This window comes from Vanellus vanellus (genome assembly GCF_965231255.1).
Source record: "Vanellus vanellus genome assembly, chromosome: 1".
NCBI classification, from domain to species: domain Eukaryota; kingdom Metazoa; phylum Chordata; class Aves; order Charadriiformes; family Charadriidae; genus Vanellus; species Vanellus vanellus.
In genome coordinates, this window is record NC_138905.1 from 68,588,610 (window position 1) to 68,608,092 (window position 19,483).

Here is a 19,483-nt window from a genome sequence, read left to right on the forward strand (position 1 = left end):
CCATTTTGGTACCTGTGTTCCCATTCTGATATCTCAGATCTCTGTTTACTTGAAGCAAATATCTTCTTGTGAGCATAAGTGTTGAGAATTATACACTATTTCAGGTGATGTCCTCTTTATTTTACAGTATTATTGAATTAAATTAGCTCACTTGTCTGCTAAGCATTTGGGTTTTGGAAGTTGTGGAAGTCTGCATCTTTTTGTGCCTTTTTTATTTGGATGGAATTGATACAGGGTTTATTGTTCGTAGGATTTTTGGTTGTGTTTTGAAATCTGCAATTCAGGACGAATGTCATCCTGGCAACCTGTTGAAAGCATTTTTATGCTATCGTGTACCTCTAACTTTCAGTTTCTTGAAAGTGGAAGGTAATGTTTTTATGTTGCTGTGACCTCAGCTTCAGATCTAAAAACAGATCTAGCTTTTTTGTATAAAAGACTTGGAAAGATTAAGAATGCTAAAGTCTGGATGGAAATTTCCACTCTATAGTGTCAGAATTGCAACTTAGTGGTATCTGCCAACACTTTCTTCTTCCATATGTATCTTATTGCTGCGGCCCTAATTAATAATTTTGAGTGAATCTGATCTTTTCTTATCTTAAAGATATTTTTAGGTAATTCTTCTTCTCTTCCCCTCCCCAATTCAATTGGCCAAGTTTGAAAAACATCTTGGATGCCAACTCGAACAGATTAAATCCAAGTAATAAGCATACTTGAGAAAGATTCTGCCCCTCTCCCTTACTCCTCTTCATCAATCCATCCAGATAGCTTGTTTGAGGAAACTAAGTGTTGTATTTTGTTTTGTTTTTATTTTTAAATTTTGTGTTGTCCTCAATCTTGCTTTCGGTGCTTGCTTTTGAAATTCCGGGCATCTTTTTGAATTTCTCCTTTTCTTTTTTTTTTTTTTCCCCCTACTTGACTTTCTTCAAGGTTTTAGATAATCCATAATACAAATTACCTCAATTATCCTCCAACCAAAAATGTAGAACTTGGAGGCTTGCACCATCTTTGCTCAGTTCTTAAAGAGTGGGAAGGCAAACTTCATGCTAACTTCAGGAAAAATAGAAGTTCCAGTTAATGCTGCTTTTGTGTTTTTTACCAAATATGTTGCTTAAATTGCTTCCAGTCTTACTGTGCTATACATGTTAAATGTAAACATATAGGAAGGGAACATGAGAGAAATATGGAAGCTGTACGGACTGCTTTAAATTTTACTACTGAATATGGCTCTTTATCAAATGTGATATATTTCTCTTGAGCTGTGACAGCTGTTTATTCTTTCCTTTCTCATCAGTCCCAGCAACCGCTGGAAGATCTGGATGCTAAGCTGAGAAGAACCCTTAGTCCAGAGACCATTCCAGTGACATCTGCTCCTTCCTGTGTATGTTTGCAATGTTGGCAGTTTAGTAGTCTTGAACAACTTCAATGTTTTCTCAAGATTGTGCTCTTAGGTCACTGCCTTCAATATGACTACATCAGTCTTTAGACTTCTAAAAATAAAAACGAAGAGTCATTTTCTAGTTTGTGGGACTGAGTCAACCAAATTAGGAAAAAAAATCTGTATGTTGCAATAGATTACATATTTTCTGAGGCTGGTTTTGGTATTAGTTCCTAATCCAGCTTTTCTGGTGATGTCATTAATGACACCAAACTAGAGGGGGAAATGACTATGGAATAAGGGGAAAGAGCACTAAACAAGCAGTGTGTGATCTGTCAGTCTTAATCTGGGAGGGTTGTTTAAAGTGTGGATCTGATATGTTAAAAGACTATAATAATAAACTTCAATACAAAATGGACATAACGATTGAAATCGTGATCTCCAAGCGGCCGCTTAAGCAGTACTCCTGCATAGTAAAAGGGGATGTTCTGCTGACAGCCTCAGGGTTGTGAGGCATGCAAAGTCCATTGCTGATGTTACTTGCTTTGGAGGTTAAAGACTTTTGCATTCGTTTTGTTGTGGGTCATGCTTTGACCCTGGTGGAAATAAATGATTATGTAATATGCAGTATGGTGGATTTGTTGGCATTCAGTCAAACTGTTGATTCTTTTAATTTAATTTTGTTTCTGTTTTCTCTCTTGAACCTGTAGTCTGTGCCCTCAGTAGCATCTACAACGGTTACTGGGCTGGTGTCCACATCAACACAGTCTCTGAAGGATGGTAAGACAACTTTGATTATTTTAGATGGTTTTCTGAGCAAGCAGCTATAAACCAAAATTGAACAGATTAGCAACTTAGAAGGACATAGCCTTTTTTAGTTAAGCCTTACAATGGCAATTCTTAAGGATCATATTGGTTTTTAGTAGTAACTAGACTGAAATTTTCCATTGTAGGCCAGAAGAGGGGAATGATATACACATATGATAGTAACTCGCTTAGGATTTAAAGCTCTCCAAAATGCTAAATTAAGACTTGCAAAGAATCTCCAGTATGTTGCCAAGGTACAGCCTCAGGATTTGAAAGAACTGTTTTCTGTCTTGTGTTACATTCTTGGCAACAACAGTAGGACTTCTCATTTTGCATCATTGTGCCGTGTTCTGTATGTAGGATACCTCTTCCTAACCTAAGAGTGTTTAACCTTCATTTCTCTATTTAAATGGAAAGGAAACTAGTAAAAAATTAAGAAAGGTGGTAGGAAAACCAGACTTACTTCTAGCTGCTTTGGAACAACTGAAGGTTGACTGAATGATCAACAATTGAAGTCTGAATGATCAATGACTTCAAAATCTAAATGAGTTCAATTGTTGGGGGGGAACCCAATAGCTTGCAAAATAGTCTGAGACTTTTCCTGTCAGTATTCCCCTAACTGTTTTAATTTTAAAAAATCTTCCTTTTTGAAAACAAATTGTTAATGTGGTACTAAAATTATTTGTGAACTGTCTAGTAGACATTATTTAACTTACACGTGCCTCTGAAGTTCAATTGCAAACCTTCAAAAGCTAATATAACTAGTAGGAAAATAAAATATTCCTGTCTTGGTGCGTCAGTAGTGAACTATGCTGTAGAACTCATTTGTCTGCTAGAAAATGAGTTGTTTTTTGCCTGCTGAAGTTCAGAAGGTAAAAGTAAACAAACTGAGAAGTTGCTTAATAAACAACAGCAAGTTGTCCAATAGAACTGATTTAAAAATAGAGTATTATTTCTCAGCTTTGTAACCTTATACTGCCAGTGCATACAGCGACAAAATTAGGAGCTGACACCTAAGAATCCAGCTCTGAAAGCTTCAGATAGACTGCTTTGAGTAGATGTGGTTTATAGCATTTCTTCAACTTACCACATTTCTATTAATAAATTATCCCCAGTGTTTGTGAAGTTTAAGTAGTCAGTGTGGGTATTGAATTAAAATAAGCTTTTTCTTACATAAATATCAGTTCTGGTTTTTATTCTTTGGCTATTTCACATCCCTGTTTGAAATCAGTGTGCTTTTTTTTACGGCTATCTAAAAGTGCACTTTTAGCAAGTATACTGTGCAGGGAAACTTTATAGAAAAATACTTCATCTTAACACTGCAGTTTGATGTTCTATATGGTAAAATTGAAAAAAGAGACAGGGTTCCATGAATCCAAAGGCCTGTTAGGAGGTAAATGATAGTTGAGTTTGAAGTCGATGAAAAGAGATGGTTGGAGTTCAAGTAATTTGTTGCTCATTTTCTTCTTAATCGTATTCTCCTTTTCCTTAGCTTCAGCGTCCTATGGTGGAGAGAGCAGTGCTATGGCTACCACAGCAGGAGCCGGGGTTCTTAAGATGGGACGGTTTCAGGTAGGAGATGTTAGACTGATTTGGTTGTTGATACAGGATCTTTGCTGAGCAGTTCTGGGTAGCGCCAGCTCAGTCTGCCTCATGGTGGGCTTTTCTGCTGGGAGAAAATGTCCATGTTGAGCTTGTGAATGCAGTGCTTTGTGCAGATGCTGTTTTCATTCAGGGCAGAGGTTGCGCTAGATTATGCAGGTCTAGAGTTGCGGATACAGCACTTCATCATGTGAGGCCTTAGCTGTGTAACTATTGGCCTTGGTCTTTGATGTTAGCTGCTTTTTGGCTAACAGTGCTCGGATGTTCACTGTATTAGGTCCTGTTTGTGAAGGAGGTCCCCTCTGAATCGGCTGTGTTTCTTGGAGTTAATCGTCCAGATTGCTTAGAAATACGATTTGGTGTGGCAGCATGTTACTTGGAGGGAAGCAGTAGCTTGCTTTGTGGCACACCAAGGAAATGAATTATTTTCCCCTATCAAACGCGTCTTACTATTAAGGTAAATAAAAGCATCACGTTAAGAAAGAACTAAAAGTCTGCATAATTGCATTTCTATTCTAGGTGTCTGTGGCAGTGGATGATGTGCTAAAAGAGGGTGACAAACCTGAAACTAAGCCGGTGCAATTTGAAACCACCTCCACGGATTCTTCATCTCTTTCTGGCAGTAGCCCAGAGAGTACACTGGTAAAGCAGGCTGGCAGTCGGAAAAGTGAGGCTGTCACTGACTCTTCCTTGAATGTGGTGGATGGCATTCCTCAGACAGTTCCTGTGCTGCAATTACCGGTAGATGTTGGTCAGCCTACTAAGGTCGGGCGCTTTCAGGTAACAACAACGACGGATCAAGTGGGGCGCTTTTCGGTGTCAAAGACTCAGGATGAGGTCAGCTTTGCAGAGAAAGAGCCAATGACTGTTCCTCTCTCTGTGGACTTGGAACAAGTTGCTTCTTCAGCTGCAGCTCCGAAGAAAGAGTTGGAGTCAAGGCAGTCCCCACACATGAACGGTCCATCCTCTGAACCGGAGGCCGCCTTCTTAAGCGGGATGGCTAAGGATTTGGATGATGGCTCAGGGAGCCCGGACTCCCTTCAGCCCCTGGGGTCGAAGATCAGCCTCCCCGTTCAGAGCCTTAGCAACTCATTCAACTCTTCCTACATGAGCAGCGACAATGAGTCTGATATTGAAGATGAAGACTTGAAATTGGAACTCCGTAGGTTACGGGAGAAGTAAGGCTTTTTTCCTTGTCTGGTTGTATGTGAAATATATATAACAGGATTAATATGAATTTGATCTGTACTTTACTTTTCCCAAAGAACAAAAGTAAACTTTTTAAAAGACTCAACCTTTGCTAAGTGTCAGGACCTATTGTCAGTGTTTACGTGGGAAGTAAGATTCTTTAGTGGGAAAGCAGTACATAATTATAACAAAAAAGGTATATACAGGTTTGCTGTGCTTAATTTTCTAACCTGTAACCTTGTTGCATGTATTTATATGTAGATTGATTGCTGCACTGTGGATAAGACTGCAGATGTATAGATGCTTTTGTGTGTTACTGAAGTTTAGTAGTTAGTGGGAATAGTGGTGTCTCATTAGAAATGCGGAGTTCTGTCTCGTTTTCAAATATCCATTTCTGACATGTCTAATGAGTCTCCTTTTCCTGAAGAATCCTTGTTGCCTTAGAAAAAAAAATTAAAGTCAAGTAATGTGACCTACTAATTTATTTATACTGGAAGTTGAACATTTTTTAGGGCAGCTAGGAATTTTAAATCTTGTGTATGCAACTGCTCTGAAAAAAAATCACCTGAGGAAGTACAAATGTAGAAGTCTCAAGGCCTCGTGTCTCAGAAGATGAGTAATCTAAGCCATTCCTGTAGCATTTTAATGCTGAATGATTTGATCTTCTACAGTAGATGTATGTTCTTGTTTGTACTTCCATTTATCCTGGTTTTATGATTACAATGTTGGCAAGTTTGTGTTGGAATTCTAACCAGGGTTAGGGCACAATGGAAAGTGGCAAGTGTTCTGCCGTGAGTGTTCAGTGGTTATTTGTGGAAAAGATTTATTGCCTCCTTTCTTAAATGTTAATGGGAATCTGACCAAAGCAGCTGGTCAGGCTTGACTGGGGGGGAGGAATTGTATGCCTGCTTATATATACATATATACATGTAAGTCATACTCTCATGTAACTTGTTAGGCACCTTAAAGAGATCCAGGAGTTGCAGAGCCGCCAGAAGCAGGAGATTGAGTCACTATACATGAAATTGGGAAAGGCCCCACCTGCAGTAATTATTCCCCCAGCTGCACCCCTTTCAGGAAGGAGAAGACGACCTACAAAAGGAAAAAGCAGCAAGTCCAGTCGAAGCAGCTCCCAGGGAAATAAGAGCCCTCAGCTATCAGGTAAGACTCCCTTCAATTTTTTGAGTAGATAAAACAGACAAAGTACCATTTCTCATTCTTATCTGCGTCTGAGTCTCTGTCTCTGTCTTGTCTTTTGGAAGGGGGTGTGTGTGTCCCAGTTCCTCCACTGCCTGGATTACTAGATCACTTGTGAAATTGCTTTTGCTATTTGGTAGTCTTGCTTGTGACTTTCGTAATCTACTGAAAGACGCTATTACATTGTTCTGTAAGATCAGTTTTAAAGTTATGATTTGTATTTTTTTTTAGAGATTTGTCATAGGGCTCTGACTAGGAAGAAAAGTGTAAATTTACAGTATGGGGGGGGAAATTTTATTTTATTTTTTTTAAGATAAACTGCTCTTGTTGCCTCCTGAAACTGATTTTGCAGAATGGGGCTGGTCTCTTCAGAGAGAGATTTTTTTTCTACTTTAGTAGTACTTAAGCATGGTATTACTAGTGTCCTTACACTTCAGAAACTTGGTCATAGCTGATGGATGTTGAAGTAGTGATTTTATTTTTTTTAATGGAGTTGCAATTTTTTTGTACTTACAAATCGAGAAACAGTTTCAATTGTCAAGGCTTCCTTTCTTACTAAAACCATTCTTATAATAGAACTTGGAAAAATAGTTCTGTTTACTGTTTGAATGGCATGGATGTCAGATGCTTGCTGGGTAATTGTAGATGTCTTTTAAATCCTGTAGCATTGGGTAAACAATATTGAAGGGCCAGCACTGAGCAGAAATATTTGTTACTGCTTCCTGCACATTCACTTTGGTAATTCCACGTCATGCTGCAATTCCTGTATCCAGTCACCCTGACTGCTCACCTCTGTTTTGTTATATGATAGGGGATCTATGTGTGAGCATGTGACAGTAAGCTAGTGCAGAGTTGCCTTAAAACTTAAATTTTTTTCTAGTTTTACTGCTTTCTCAGAAACTGGGGTAGTTCCCTGCCCCTGCTTCCTCCTCTCTTGCCTAGATTGTCACGCCTGACCAGAGGATGGTACTGTTTTTTCCCCCACCACAGCACTTTTTCCTGTATCACTAGTGTAATAGCTCAACTGGTCATTTGAGTTACTTGGTAGTGACTTCACTCCCTAGTAAACGTTCCAGTCAAACTTTCCTCTGTTTTTTTTCCTCCTGCCCCTTGGGAACAATGACAGAAGCTTTGAAAATGATGGGGGAAAACTGAAACATTGAACGACTTTTTACCTTCCTTCTTCTTCTAGGCAACCTGTCAGCTCAAAGTGCACCCTCAGTCTTGCCCCCCCAGCAGACTCTTCATCCTCCTGGTAGTGTGCCAGAGACTGGGCAGAACCATTTGTTACAGCCCCTCAAACCTTCACCTTCTAGTGAAAATCTCTACTCTGCCTTTACCAGTGATGGTGCCCTTTCAGTACCAAGCCTTTCTGCACCAGGCCAAGGTAAGACTTTATCTGGAATTAGTGTCGAGTCTTGCACCTTTGTTTCTGGTGAAGGAATGATTGACTTGATGACACTTTATTTTTAATACGTAATGTAAAGTAGATTGGTAGTCTCCAAACTGTGCGTGGAGGCTGATAAAGGTGGCTTTTTTGCAGCTAGATTTCTACCTTCTTACGTAGGTGAAGCGTAGAGGTTGTTGAAGTAATGAATATATAGCACATGGTCCTACCTGCTGTAATGAAAGCACCAAGGAGAATACAGAGTGTAGTATGGTGGTGGCAAGCAATGTTCTGCTGATGTCAGGGAGAGGTGTTGGTTGAAAGGGTGAGGGGACAGATGAGCATGCCTGGGGGAGGTGGGTGAAGAACAGCTTTGGTGTTAACAAATAATTGAAATGGTAGGAAATTTCTGAAGATTCGGAGTCCTTTTAGACTTCCAAACTGCTTTGACTGTTTCGGTCAATGGAATTTTTAACAATAAAAGTTAAAATAGGCTCACGTTCTGCAATTGTGAGTTAAAGAATTATCCTAGAAGGAAGAGTTAGTGTAGGAGGATGGAAAGGTAGGAATTTGGTTACTGAAGTCGTGGATTGTTTGTTATTAGTTAATATGTTATCAAGTAATTTCTCAGACACAGCTCTGATTTATTTGGTAGGGAGGGGTTTTTTGCTTGCCAGTCATTAGGGGGATAATGGCTTGATTCATTTACTTCTCTGAACTTAGCTGTTCCAGTTCTTTTTTCCCCTTGAACATCTTTCTCGAAAGCTTTGCCAGAGACTGATTGAATACTTCAATTCTAGTGAGTGGTTTTGCTGAAATTGGAGAAGTACGGACAGAAAATGGAAAATTCTTCCAAAAACTCTGTTTCCATAGAGGTGTTTTTAACAAACTGTTTCAAGTATTTTGGTGCTACTTGAATCATCTCCCTGTATATAGAGTTGTGTAGTACCTTTTATAATTGGATATTTTTGCCATGATCGGGCTTTCCTATAGATTGCAACTTTATTGTTGGGTTATGTACTAAAGATTAGCACTGCGAACTTGGCCTGATGTCTGGCGGTATTGGAAGGAGTCTCTTCACTCCGTATATTGTCTACATACTCTTTGGTCCACACTTTGAGGCTTATTCTTGTGTGTCATGTTAATGCATTTCACCCTTCCAACCTCAAGTTGCTAACATCTTGTAGTGGTGTTTCTGTCTCTTCTCCTCTCCTTTCTCTGTTCTTCCCGTTTTTGTTTTCTCACAGGCTGTGCGAAGTTTAACTGTGCATCTGAGAGAGTGACGTTCAAGCCTGGTGGCAGGAGGACCCGATTTCTGAGTACGCCCTGCTTGGCTCTTTGTGTGTAACACCTTTACTCCTACCTTGTCTGTTTTTTGTTTTGTCTTTCTGTTTTTTGTTTGTTTTTTTCCGCTGCTTGGATCTGTTTCACGCAGCCCATTCTCATCTGCCACCTTGTATTCCCTCCCATCCCATGGCTCAGCTCTTAGCACACTTTTAGAAGTTTGGGTTCTCGTGTTAGGTATTCTCTGTTGTTAAACTCACAATAACAAGCACTCATTTTTTCTAAGCTTTTGGTGGAAACTTTTTCAGGAAAGTTCAGTGAAATGACAGAAACTGGGGAGAGTGCGAGTTGTGGGTGCGTGGGCATTTTCTTTTGGCCTGCCTTAGTAATTATGCTTCAGCATATGTTAGCTGAGAGGACACTTGGAGGGGAGGTAGTCTTTCTAGTGGAACAGCGGGAAAGATTTGTTTTCCAAATTATTCCTTTGTTGGGCACGACTGTAACTGGTGGAGGGGGAATATGTTGACTTCCTCCAGCAGTATGCTTACTGTGCAAGTTGGATGTGTTTTTGCGTGTTTTCAGCACTAGTGCTGATAACAGTGGCATTGATGCCATCTGTAGGCAGTTATATTGACTTCTTGTGTTCAAGATAGTGCTAAAGATTAAAGTGTTGAGGGTTTTAAAAGTACTTAGAGAATATTGTCAGACAAACTCAAAAGATGCTTACCTACTAATGGGCCCAGGTTTAGAAGATTTTATTGTGAATTGGAGATACACTAAATGTGCAATGAATAGCAGTAAAGGTGGGTAAACGGACATCTTCAGACACCCTGTCAACCCTTGCAGCCCTTTTCAAATTCCTTTCATTTGTGCTTGTATTAGGTCAGATTTACAAGAGAGCCTCAAACTTCTGATGTGATTGAAGTAATGATATGCTTGAGCAGAGGCTGCTGATGTGATGCTTTTTGTTGGAAGTGCTGCAACATCTCCTGTGCTGCTTCTGCTGGCTGGACCCTTTAAATGTCCGACATTTGTTTCCCACCCTCTGGAATGACTGGATATGAGAAAGCTTTAAGTGCTGTAAAGAGACTTGCAGTCGGTGCGCTGCATGACAGTACCATGCATCTGTAGCATCTGTCCTGCTGCAGTTGGCAGTAGCACAGCTGAGCTGGAGAGTTGTGTGCAGGAACTAGGCCTGGCCTTCTGCAGAGACAGCTGCAATCCAACCAGCTCCATCCTCTGAGAAGGGAGTGAGTCAGAGGGAGGGGACATTTTTTCCTGGCTGTTCAGTTTAGCAATGATACATCTATCCCAACTTCATTGGATTTGAGGATGTAAGTACTAATTGGCATTTAATTTTTTTAATTGAGCGGCTTTAATATACCTAGCAAAAACATTTAATGTGCGGATGTGCGCCAAGTGATATCTGCAATCTCAAGATTTATGGCTTCTTTCTTGGAAGAAGTTAAATTCTTACCAAAGCTAACTCTTCAAAATCATCTTTAGCCAGGCCTGTCCTTTTTTGGGGTAGGGAATAAAAAGAACAGCCATTCTGTTTCTAGCATTGACAATGAACTGAATATATAAGAGTATTGTTTACTTACAAGGCCTTAGCTTGCTGCGAATTGACCATCATCTAGCTGTAAGAGTACTTCGGCATGTATCTCTCTTGCTTATGGGACTGCTGCTAAGGGAAATGGTTTCCTTTTGAAAAGTGTGTTGTAGCTGTCCTGTAAAAGCAGGTAATACCTGTAAAGGCATGGTGCCACTTGGCCTGCCACTTGGCTTATGCTTGCTTCCTGGAGTCTTGTCCTTGAAATGCTGTTGCAGACTTGTGGAGAGTGACAACTGGAGAAGATACTGGGTTAGAATCAGCAGTGTTGAGGAAACAGTGCAGTAACTGATGCTTTTAACTGTGCAGCTGGAGAAACAGAGTGGTACAGCTTGGCAGGGAATGTCTGAACTATTCCACAGATCTAAGAAAATAGGGTGGCAAACTAAAAGCACTTGACCTATCAAATAAATCGTGTTGTAAACTGGTCAAACTTTGATAGTTGTAAAGTCTTTCATATGTCCTGACAAAAATGGAAGATGTACGTGCTTTTCCTTTTGTGATAACAACCAGTTGTGACAGTAATGTCTCCTGACATTCATCACTATGATTTGGGACTTCTGAAGAACACAATTAGGAGGCTGGGCCTCTTCACTTTCTGAAAGTACAGCTGATTCAACTGCCAGACCAGTCTTTGGGTTTTCCCTAGCATGTCCCAGTAGTGACTACAAGAGCCCTGCTGTGCTGCGTCCTCTGTTTCTCACCAAGATTTTTGTACTGTTTGCTGATACTAAACATTTCTCACTGTTTCTCTTATCTTTAACAAATTACTCTCTCTTTGTGCTTCAGGGAAGATGGTGAAAAAAGTCTGTCCTTGCAACCAGCTCTGTAGTAATTATCTTATTTCTGTTATCTCCGATTCCTGATTGTAAAGCTATTCATCAGCTTTTTCTGGTCACTGAAGCCTTACCTCCCTGACTCTGTCTCCAGCACAGCATCTGTCTGTCTATGTTATGCCCTCTAATGTGTACTCTGTCGTTAGTATATTGAATAGTCTGGCTATTACTCTTGCAGAGAAGTGGAGGCAGGCAGAACCTCACCTTCGCTGTGGAGCTCTTTGCTCACCACTAACAAGAGTGAATTGAGCATCAGGGTCAGTTGCTCTCTGTAATGCGCTGGAATTGTATCTCTGAGCAGCTGGTTTGTTTACAGATCTGATGGGGCTTGCCACCTCACTGATGGATCCAATCGCAGACACTCCTTCAACATTTTAAAAGAGTAAGAGAAAGCCATCGGAGCTCTCCGGGGTGTCTCCCAAAGCAAGAGTTGTTTGGAAAAGCCTGTGTGTGCTCACGTCACTTAAGATCCGTTTTAATGGTGTCTTTTGACTGCTGGCTTATGGGGTGGAAAAAATAAAAGGACAGAATGAAGGCATTATAGGTAGCAGGCTGGAGAGGGAGAAGCTTGTTTCACTTCAGATCCTTCACGTCAGGGCAGAACTGGGGACGGCTGCTGTGACCGAGCAGGAATGTGGGGGGGTTGTATCCACTGAATGCTACAAGTTGAAGCACTTCCTCTTCAGACTCTTCTGGCTGGCAGTCTCTGCAGGTGGTGACTATGTCAGAGCTAAAATGTGAAGTTCCTGAGAAGTCATTTTTTAAATTACGTGGGAGCATTAGTAATTGTATAGCTCACCTATAATGGTGTAGGCTGGTCCATCTCTGTGACCTGAGACAGGAGCTCCCTAGCTAAACTTTTGGAGACAAAGCTCTTGGAACCTCCCACCTTTCCCACCCAGAACCAATCTAGTCCTTTTCAAAGCACTCAAACTTTACTAAATGATCTTTCCCATCTTCAGATGAATGCACTGTAGTGTATATACCTTGATTAATTCTCTCCCTCCCACTGCCTGAGGAAGCTCTACAGCACAGGTCCAGGATGTCAGGTTGTAAGCTGTGCGCTTACTGATTACAATGGAAATGTGAAATATCAAAAGCAGATACTGGCCATTGTGAAGAGGATGAGAGCGAGTGTGTCAATCCCTGCATGAACCCTCACGGTGGAATGTGATGGTTTTGGCAGCTCCACCAAGTACTTTTTTGTTGCTTTGGCCTCATTTGTCTTTAATTTCACCTTTCACGTCATTGCTCTTATTAAATAATTGTATTCTGAGCCCTTTCCACATGATGCATGCCTAAGGTTCATGTTATTTCACTGTAGACTTTTCCTTGCCACCTTACAGTGTGTGTTCCTATTACCCTTCCTCTGAGCTGCAGCTGCACACCCTGGTCAGGGAACCTTATTCTTTCCTCTCCACTTGTACTGTTGCATGTATCTACCTGCCTGTAACAACTGCTGCCCCACCTGTGGGCACCGAGACTGGGAGCCACTTCCATGCTTGAGCTGGAACTGGTGGGAGGCATACGTATCCTTCCCTCCCCAGCGCTACTAGAGGCAGTAACACTTTGCTGCTTTGTCCTGCATAGTAAGTACTTCACGTTCCTAATTCACTCCTTGATACGAAACATTCCTGCAGGGGTTTGGAGCCAGTTCTTTCTTTGATATGGTGGTTGCAAGGAACGTGGCTGAGAGCCTGAGAAAGTGGAACAGATGAAGTGGCTGTCAGGCAAGAGGCAGGGACTCTGTCATTCGGCCTTTGCAATAGAGAGATGATTTTCAGTGCTGGCATTTTTGATGCTCTACTTTTAATTGGTTTTCTTCAGAACTGTCTGCCATAAACTCAGGTTTTCTTGGATTTCCCAGTTGCAATCTTGTGAGCAAGCAAGTAGAAATGTTTGAGGAACTTTGAGAACCAAGTAGGTGAAGGTGTGTGTTTGTGAGGAATGCTAGGTGCAGCACTGCAGTGGCCAGATTCTTATTTCATTGTTTGGTTTTGTACTAAATGGATTTGAAAAAAGTAGATTCGTTCTGACTTTACCATGTCCTTCAGAAAAGTCTGCCCATGTGGTTAACCGTCACTTCCACATCTGTAAATGAGGATACTTTGCAATACTGCTGGGAATTTAGGATACTTGATAATATGCAATTTCTTTGATTCCTGTTACCAGGTCTGCCTTTGAAAAACTTAAATTTGAGTGCAGTTGCTTCTTTATAAGCATGAGGGGGACGGTGAGGCTATCCAGAAAAAGCTCCTAGATTATTTTTTTTTCCTACAGGATAATGTTCAGCAAGCTTTCTAGGAGAACCAAAGTGTGGTGTTTGTAAAGTGTTTTTTGTGTTCTTGCAATCAGCCCAATGAATAGGAAAAACTTGTCAAAGCATGTCTGAGGAACTACTCTCATTTCTGCCTTCTTTGAGCTGTATTAGTTGTTTGCATCTGAAATGCTTGTTCTTCTGACATAGGAAATCTGAACATAATGGCAAAAAAATGCTTTCAGAGGCAAAAAGCAAAAATTTAATGCAGTACAGACTTCCCCTGCTGATCCTGGCTGTTTGGTGGATGAAGAGAGTCCCATCTGATTATCCTCAAGAACATAAGTATGGCAGTTATTGGAACCAACAGTTGCTGTTTCTCACTGCGTCTTTTTTTGTGTAATCCGGGTGAATTTTTCTTTGTTTTACAAAGTGGAGATAATTTGCTACAGAGCAGCTGGTGATGCTGATTGTACTGCTCCTTGTTCAGCATCCAGCATTGTCCTCCAAGGTGGAATTGACTTGTGCTGATAGTGGTTGCTCCTAATTAAAAGGCGTAGGATGAGAGAATGACGTGGCCATACTGTCATTCAGTACTGAAATCTAATCTTTTTCTTCTACAAAGACCTGTAGGCTGCTACCATTCCCCTCTTAGGATGACTACTTGCAGCACTTCTTGAAAAGTAAACATATCCATAAAATACTCTTAATCTGAGAAAATGCCTGTAGGAGTTCTTGTAGTTCCCCCTTCAGTATGTCCTAGAATTGAAACTTAGAATTAATCTGCATGGCACTTTAACTGGCTCTCTATTGATGTACCATTACCACAATTACTAAATTTACTAGAGAAAGATGATCTTTAAGTTTTGATTCCTGTTTTTTGTATTTGTAGGGACCAGCAGCACTAACACAGTTGGGGCTACGGTGAACAGCCAAGCACCCCAGTCTCAGCCTACTGCTCTTGCCTCAAGCCGGAAAGGGACTTTCACAGATGACCTGCACAAGCTCGTAGATAACTGGGCCCGAGATGCCATGAACCTGTCTGGCAAGAAAGTTGGCAAAGGGCATAGCAACTATGAGGTAAGGCGTAACCTGTGAATATTTATGGTAAGAAACTGCCAGTGTTGTTGCTATCTCATTAGGTTGTCAAATGCAGCTGGAGTACAGTTGCTGTGTAGCTTGGACAACTGCTCTAGAAAACTGTGGGCTATATCTTTTATGTGCAGGGGTGTAACACCTGCTATGGAAGGGGAAAGGATAACTAAAGAGGAGGGCTGTGGTGTGTTCTTGTAAAGATCCATTGGGAGCAGCTTGTGGACCAAGGGGTGAGCCTGTGGTTTTTAAGCACAGTTGTGTAACTTTTCTTGGGGGTTGGGTTTTCTTTCAGGGCCCTGGAATGGCAAGAAAATTCTCAGCACCAGGTCAGCTCTGTATCTCTATGACATCTTCCCTGGGTGCTACGCCCATCTCTGCATCATCAGCTACCTCTTTAGGTCCCTTCACAAAGGCCATGTGCCCTCCGCAGCAGTACGGTTACCCAGCAGCGTCTTTTGCCGCTCCGTGGAGTGGGACGGGCGGTCCGGCACAGCCACCGCTCGGCCAGTTCCAGCCCGTTGGTGCCGCATCTTTGCAAAGCTTCAACATCAGCAATTTGCAAAAATCGATCAGCAACCCTCCAGGCTCCAACCTGCGGACGACTTAGCTGCGCTCGGAGACCGTGCTGGCTAGACCTCGGGACAGGACATGGGGAGGGAGATGGGGCCCTGTATCAACTACTAGTGCTGCAATGAACTGGTAGCTTGCCAGACTGGGAATGAATTTCTCTTTTCCAACCATTGCTGTCAATTCTCTGTAAAGGGAGTTTTCCCCACACGCTTTCAAGGGGGAGGAGGATGATCAGCATCCTTACGATGGGACAGTGCTTTTCACCGAGGGGTTCTGCTCTTGTGTGGCACAAGAGCTGTGAAGCGAAGTCACGGGGTCAGTTAATGCAGCCTTGCTGTAAATTTTTTCTCTGGTTTGAGGCTGAATCCACACATGTTGAGGTGGGAGAGCTGAATCCTAGCATGAGGCTTTAGCGCGCTTCTCCTCTCTCCCTGAAGAACCAAGACCAGGAGAAAAGCTGTCCAAATCCCCCTCCTCTCCCTCTCCCCAGTCAATTGTATCTGGCTCCGAAATGATGGGGCACACGAATGGACTTGCAGTGCAGCCCGTGCTTGATAGGTCATTACTGCTTTAAGTAAGATATTAACAGCTTTGACTGCAGCATTAGAGCAATTTAAATTGTTTAAAATTTTTTAAAAGTTCCCTGCGGACATGTACTTACCATCAGTTTTGATGTGGAAACACTGTGATATATAAATGTTGTTGGACAACAGTAGTTTAAAAATGAGTGGAATATAGAGGGTTAAAAAAGTTAAAAAGAAAAAAAATGGGAAAAAAAGCTAGCTATATCCTTATACTTATTGGAGACACTTTAACTTTTTCCTTTGTATTTTCATTGTATTAGATAAATAAATGTGAATGTAAAATTGTATAAATTAATGTACTTGAATACTTGTCTGTTCTCCCAGTATGCTTGCTGGATATTTTAGTGCCTTGGACTTCTATTGCTTCTGCAGTTAGCATCGTCTTCCCAGCAGACCCCCAGGTGGACAGAGGGCAAGTTCAGAGAAGGATGGATTACTCGTACCTAGTGACGGGGACGTTGGAGTTTATTTAGCGATACCATTACTGTTCAGAGTAGGTGTGTGGAAGGGGGAGGGTGTCATTGAGGCAGCGGGTTGGAACAACGTTCTGTGTATTGGGGAAACTTGTCCAGGCGGGCAGATCTGAAGTTGCTGGTGTGACAGTGGCCAGGTGGGGGTGGAACGGAGGGTTGTGAGTGAAGCTAAAATGAGACTAACCGATATAGTCTACGGAGGTAGGAGGTCTGAATCAGAAACGGAGAGAGGATGGGGAGAACGCGTATCTTTGGGAAAAGGCCCAACTTAAGATGCAGTTTGACTCCACCTGCGAAGTGGTGAAGATGTTTGGTCAGGATGTGACTTGAGGGAGAGGTGCCATTGCTCGTTGGTGTGGGCTTGTCTGCTGGGATTGCTTTTCTTACCTTTTTTTTTTTTGTGGTAAAAATCCATTTAAGCCAGGAATAGACTGTCCTGGTGCAACGTCCATTGCCGGCAATGGATGTACTTGAAACAGCCGGCATCAAGAAGTTTCCTCTGTCATTTGGAGGTTTTACGATTTTGTTCACTCTAACAAATTTCAAGCTGGTACCAGGACTGTAACTATCTGTCACCTCTTAGTTAACTGTACTGTACCTTCTGCTTTGGTCATTCTCCCTTCTCATATTTAAAAAATACTGGTTTCCTCTTCAAAGTAAAAATAATACCAGCCAGTATTTACGTAGTGCTGCAAAAGGCCAGGAAGGATGCGAGGACTGCTGCCGGGTACTTGGGAGTAGCCCACGGATATCCTGGAAGCTGGTGCACCACAGAGGTGTTACTCACCTGATTTTTTTTTTTTTTTTTTTTTTTTTAATGGGAGCGCTATTCCCCCGTGGAGCCTTAATAGGGAGTTTTTCTGTCTGCGGATGTTCTTACTCATTTTTACAAAGAAACACGCAGAACCCTTTCCTTTCCTGTCACTCTTTTTTACAGCAGTTTTGGCAGCAGGGGCAGGTACAGGCTGGGGTGAAAGCTAGCGGCGAGGCGGCTGGGCTTCTGGCTCCGTAGGGTTGGGGATTTATTCTTTGTAACTGAAGTGCAGACTAGAGCTCCAGAAGCAGAGAGGAGGCTCATGGTGTGTGTGTGATGTAAGGTGGGAAGAAAGCAGATGGGGGGGGTGGGTGGTGTTCCTGCGGCTGAAGTGAAAGGGACAACTTCTGCTCTTCCCTCTGGAGGGATGCAGAAAAGTTTCCTAAACATGCAGCAGGAGGGGAGAGGTGAGCTCTGGGAAGGGCAGCAGTGGCAAACGCCGGGGCAGTAATGAAACAAGGGGGGGTGTTTGTGACAGGGGAACCAACCGGCTGGATGCAGCACATGGTTATTTAATTTTGGTCTAGTAAGTTTGAGGTCGTTGTTTCACTTAATGTTATGCAAAAACTGGTTTTATTTACCATTGATTTATTCCCCCCCCTCCTCCTGTGGATGAATAACTGAAGTCTAGAGGAATAAACTAATGCTACTGAACTGTTAAATTATTTTGTTTAATATTACACTTTGAGTATCTTTTTCCACATAAAATCTGTTTCTGAATTACAAGCGTTTTCTTTACATTATTTAACAATGTACACTGTAAAAAATAAAAATAAAAAAAATAAAATGAATTGAAACTTTGGGCTTCCCTGGCCGTAGTTAGTTGTATGTTTTGCACTAAACCCAGGCACTGCGCTTCTTGTACGATTGCGCTTTGTGCTGCAATTTGTTACCTTTGTAGAATATTTAATGAAGTCATTCAAATAAACCAAACCTGCTTTTGTTGAGCTGTGGGTTTTCTTGTTGAACAGCAGGTTCCAACCTCTCCGTCCTCTTCCCGGAGTGATGTAACTGTTACCCAATTTATCAGTTTATCACAGGAAAGTACAAGAAACCCATTTTAATGAGGCCATTAACTTCTCAAAAGCAGTGATCAGTAACAAGCCTTTTAATGGAATACTCTAAAACCAGGTACTATAGAGAATAATTCACATAATGGATCTTCGTTATGAGAGGAAGGGCCTAAGGGAACGGGAGGGAGAGGGTGTGAAGTATAACGGGTAAGCTGTACGATTGCTTTTACAGCTGTCAAGAAGTTGCTGAACAGCAGAGAAAAACACTCAGCTATGACAGTCAAGAACTTGGTTGGTGGCTCCCCCTCTTTGCAGCACAAGTGGAGCTTCACCAGCAGTGGCTCTGTGCTGCCTTTTGGCAGTGAAGCCAGAGCAGGTTGTGCTGCAAGGGCTGGGGAAGCCCCTGTCCCAGGCAGGGAAGAGTCCTGCTCCTCTTTTTCTCTTGGGTCCATTGCCCTCCTCTCTGGGGTGGAATGGAACAGGGGGGTGAACCTGCAGTGCTGGGGAGGAGAAACTTCTCAGTGTAGAGGTGCAATAGGAATTCTATCCTCAAATCTGTGACAGTACTGGTAAAGTGTGGAAGAATTACTTTACAGGGTCATTCTCAAACAGCTGTAGACTTGCAGGAATTACTTGGTATTTCTAAACACTAATTGCTGCTGCATTTCTTTCCATTTTAAGCACAGCTGCTGTTATGAGTCATGCTGCTGAAGGCCTTAAAGGAACAAAAACCCAATGTCCAAGTGGAAGTTTTACTGCCCTTTTCAAAGGGAGTGAACCTGAGGCTTATTGCTGTGATTTCTCTTAGAGGAGGCATAGCTGCATTTGCACTGTTTCTGGAGAGTCAAGAAAGCTGATGCAGTTGCGCTTATGTAAGACTCTTAATTTTTTCGTTGTAGAAGTTTGGAGCAGCTTTGAATCCAGTAATTCCAAATGTCTGCACATTCCCTTCCTAACAGGTATCTGATTTCAGCAATGAGCGCATGACTCAAACGTGGTAATGGATTTCTTCTTGAGCTGTTCTAAAGGCAGCACTGAATTGGAGAGAAACTAGTACAGTGAAATGTGAAACTATTTTCTAGATGTAATCTATTACAGTTAATTATAACTTGTCCTGTCTTTCCCTACTGAAGTCAATCCTTGTTCTTTGTCCTGCTGAGGTAAGTGAATAGTAGAGGATATTTAAGGAAAAAGGACCAATTAAGTGGTGAAGGTAAAGGAATAAATGCTGAATACTTCAAATGTATTTACATTTTGACCGCTTTAAGAGAATTGCCCACCTAGAGCAGTGATGGCAAAGCACAAGAACAAGGTCCTGCTTCAAGTCTGACATTGATTTCAGGGTTGCAGTACTCAAAGAGTTTGTATAAGTTTTCCTGGTTCAGCTTT

The 19,483-nt window shown here is 41.8% G+C and overlaps 1 protein-coding gene across 1 annotated transcript in view; it reads left to right on the forward strand.

Annotated features, from left to right (window-relative positions):
• The window catches only part of WNK1 (WNK lysine deficient protein kinase 1), a 107,140-nt gene extending 88,949 nt beyond the window's left edge, over positions 1-18,191 (forward strand). The window contains exons 23-31 of the mRNA XM_082498637.1: positions 1,292-1,378; positions 2,086-2,155; positions 3,675-3,754; positions 4,304-4,962; positions 5,931-6,133; positions 7,362-7,556; positions 8,804-8,875; positions 14,438-14,625; positions 14,933-18,191. Of these exons, the coding sequence (XP_082354763.1) occupies positions 1,292-1,378; positions 2,086-2,155; positions 3,675-3,754; positions 4,304-4,962; positions 5,931-6,133; positions 7,362-7,556; positions 8,804-8,875; positions 14,438-14,625; positions 14,933-15,247 (1,869 nt within the window). The 3' untranslated portion in view covers positions 15,248-18,191. The remainder of the gene's footprint in view (positions 1-1,291; positions 1,379-2,085; positions 2,156-3,674; positions 3,755-4,303; positions 4,963-5,930; positions 6,134-7,361; positions 7,557-8,803; positions 8,876-14,437; positions 14,626-14,932) is intronic.
• The last annotated feature ends 1,292 nt before the right edge of the window (positions 18,192-19,483 follow it).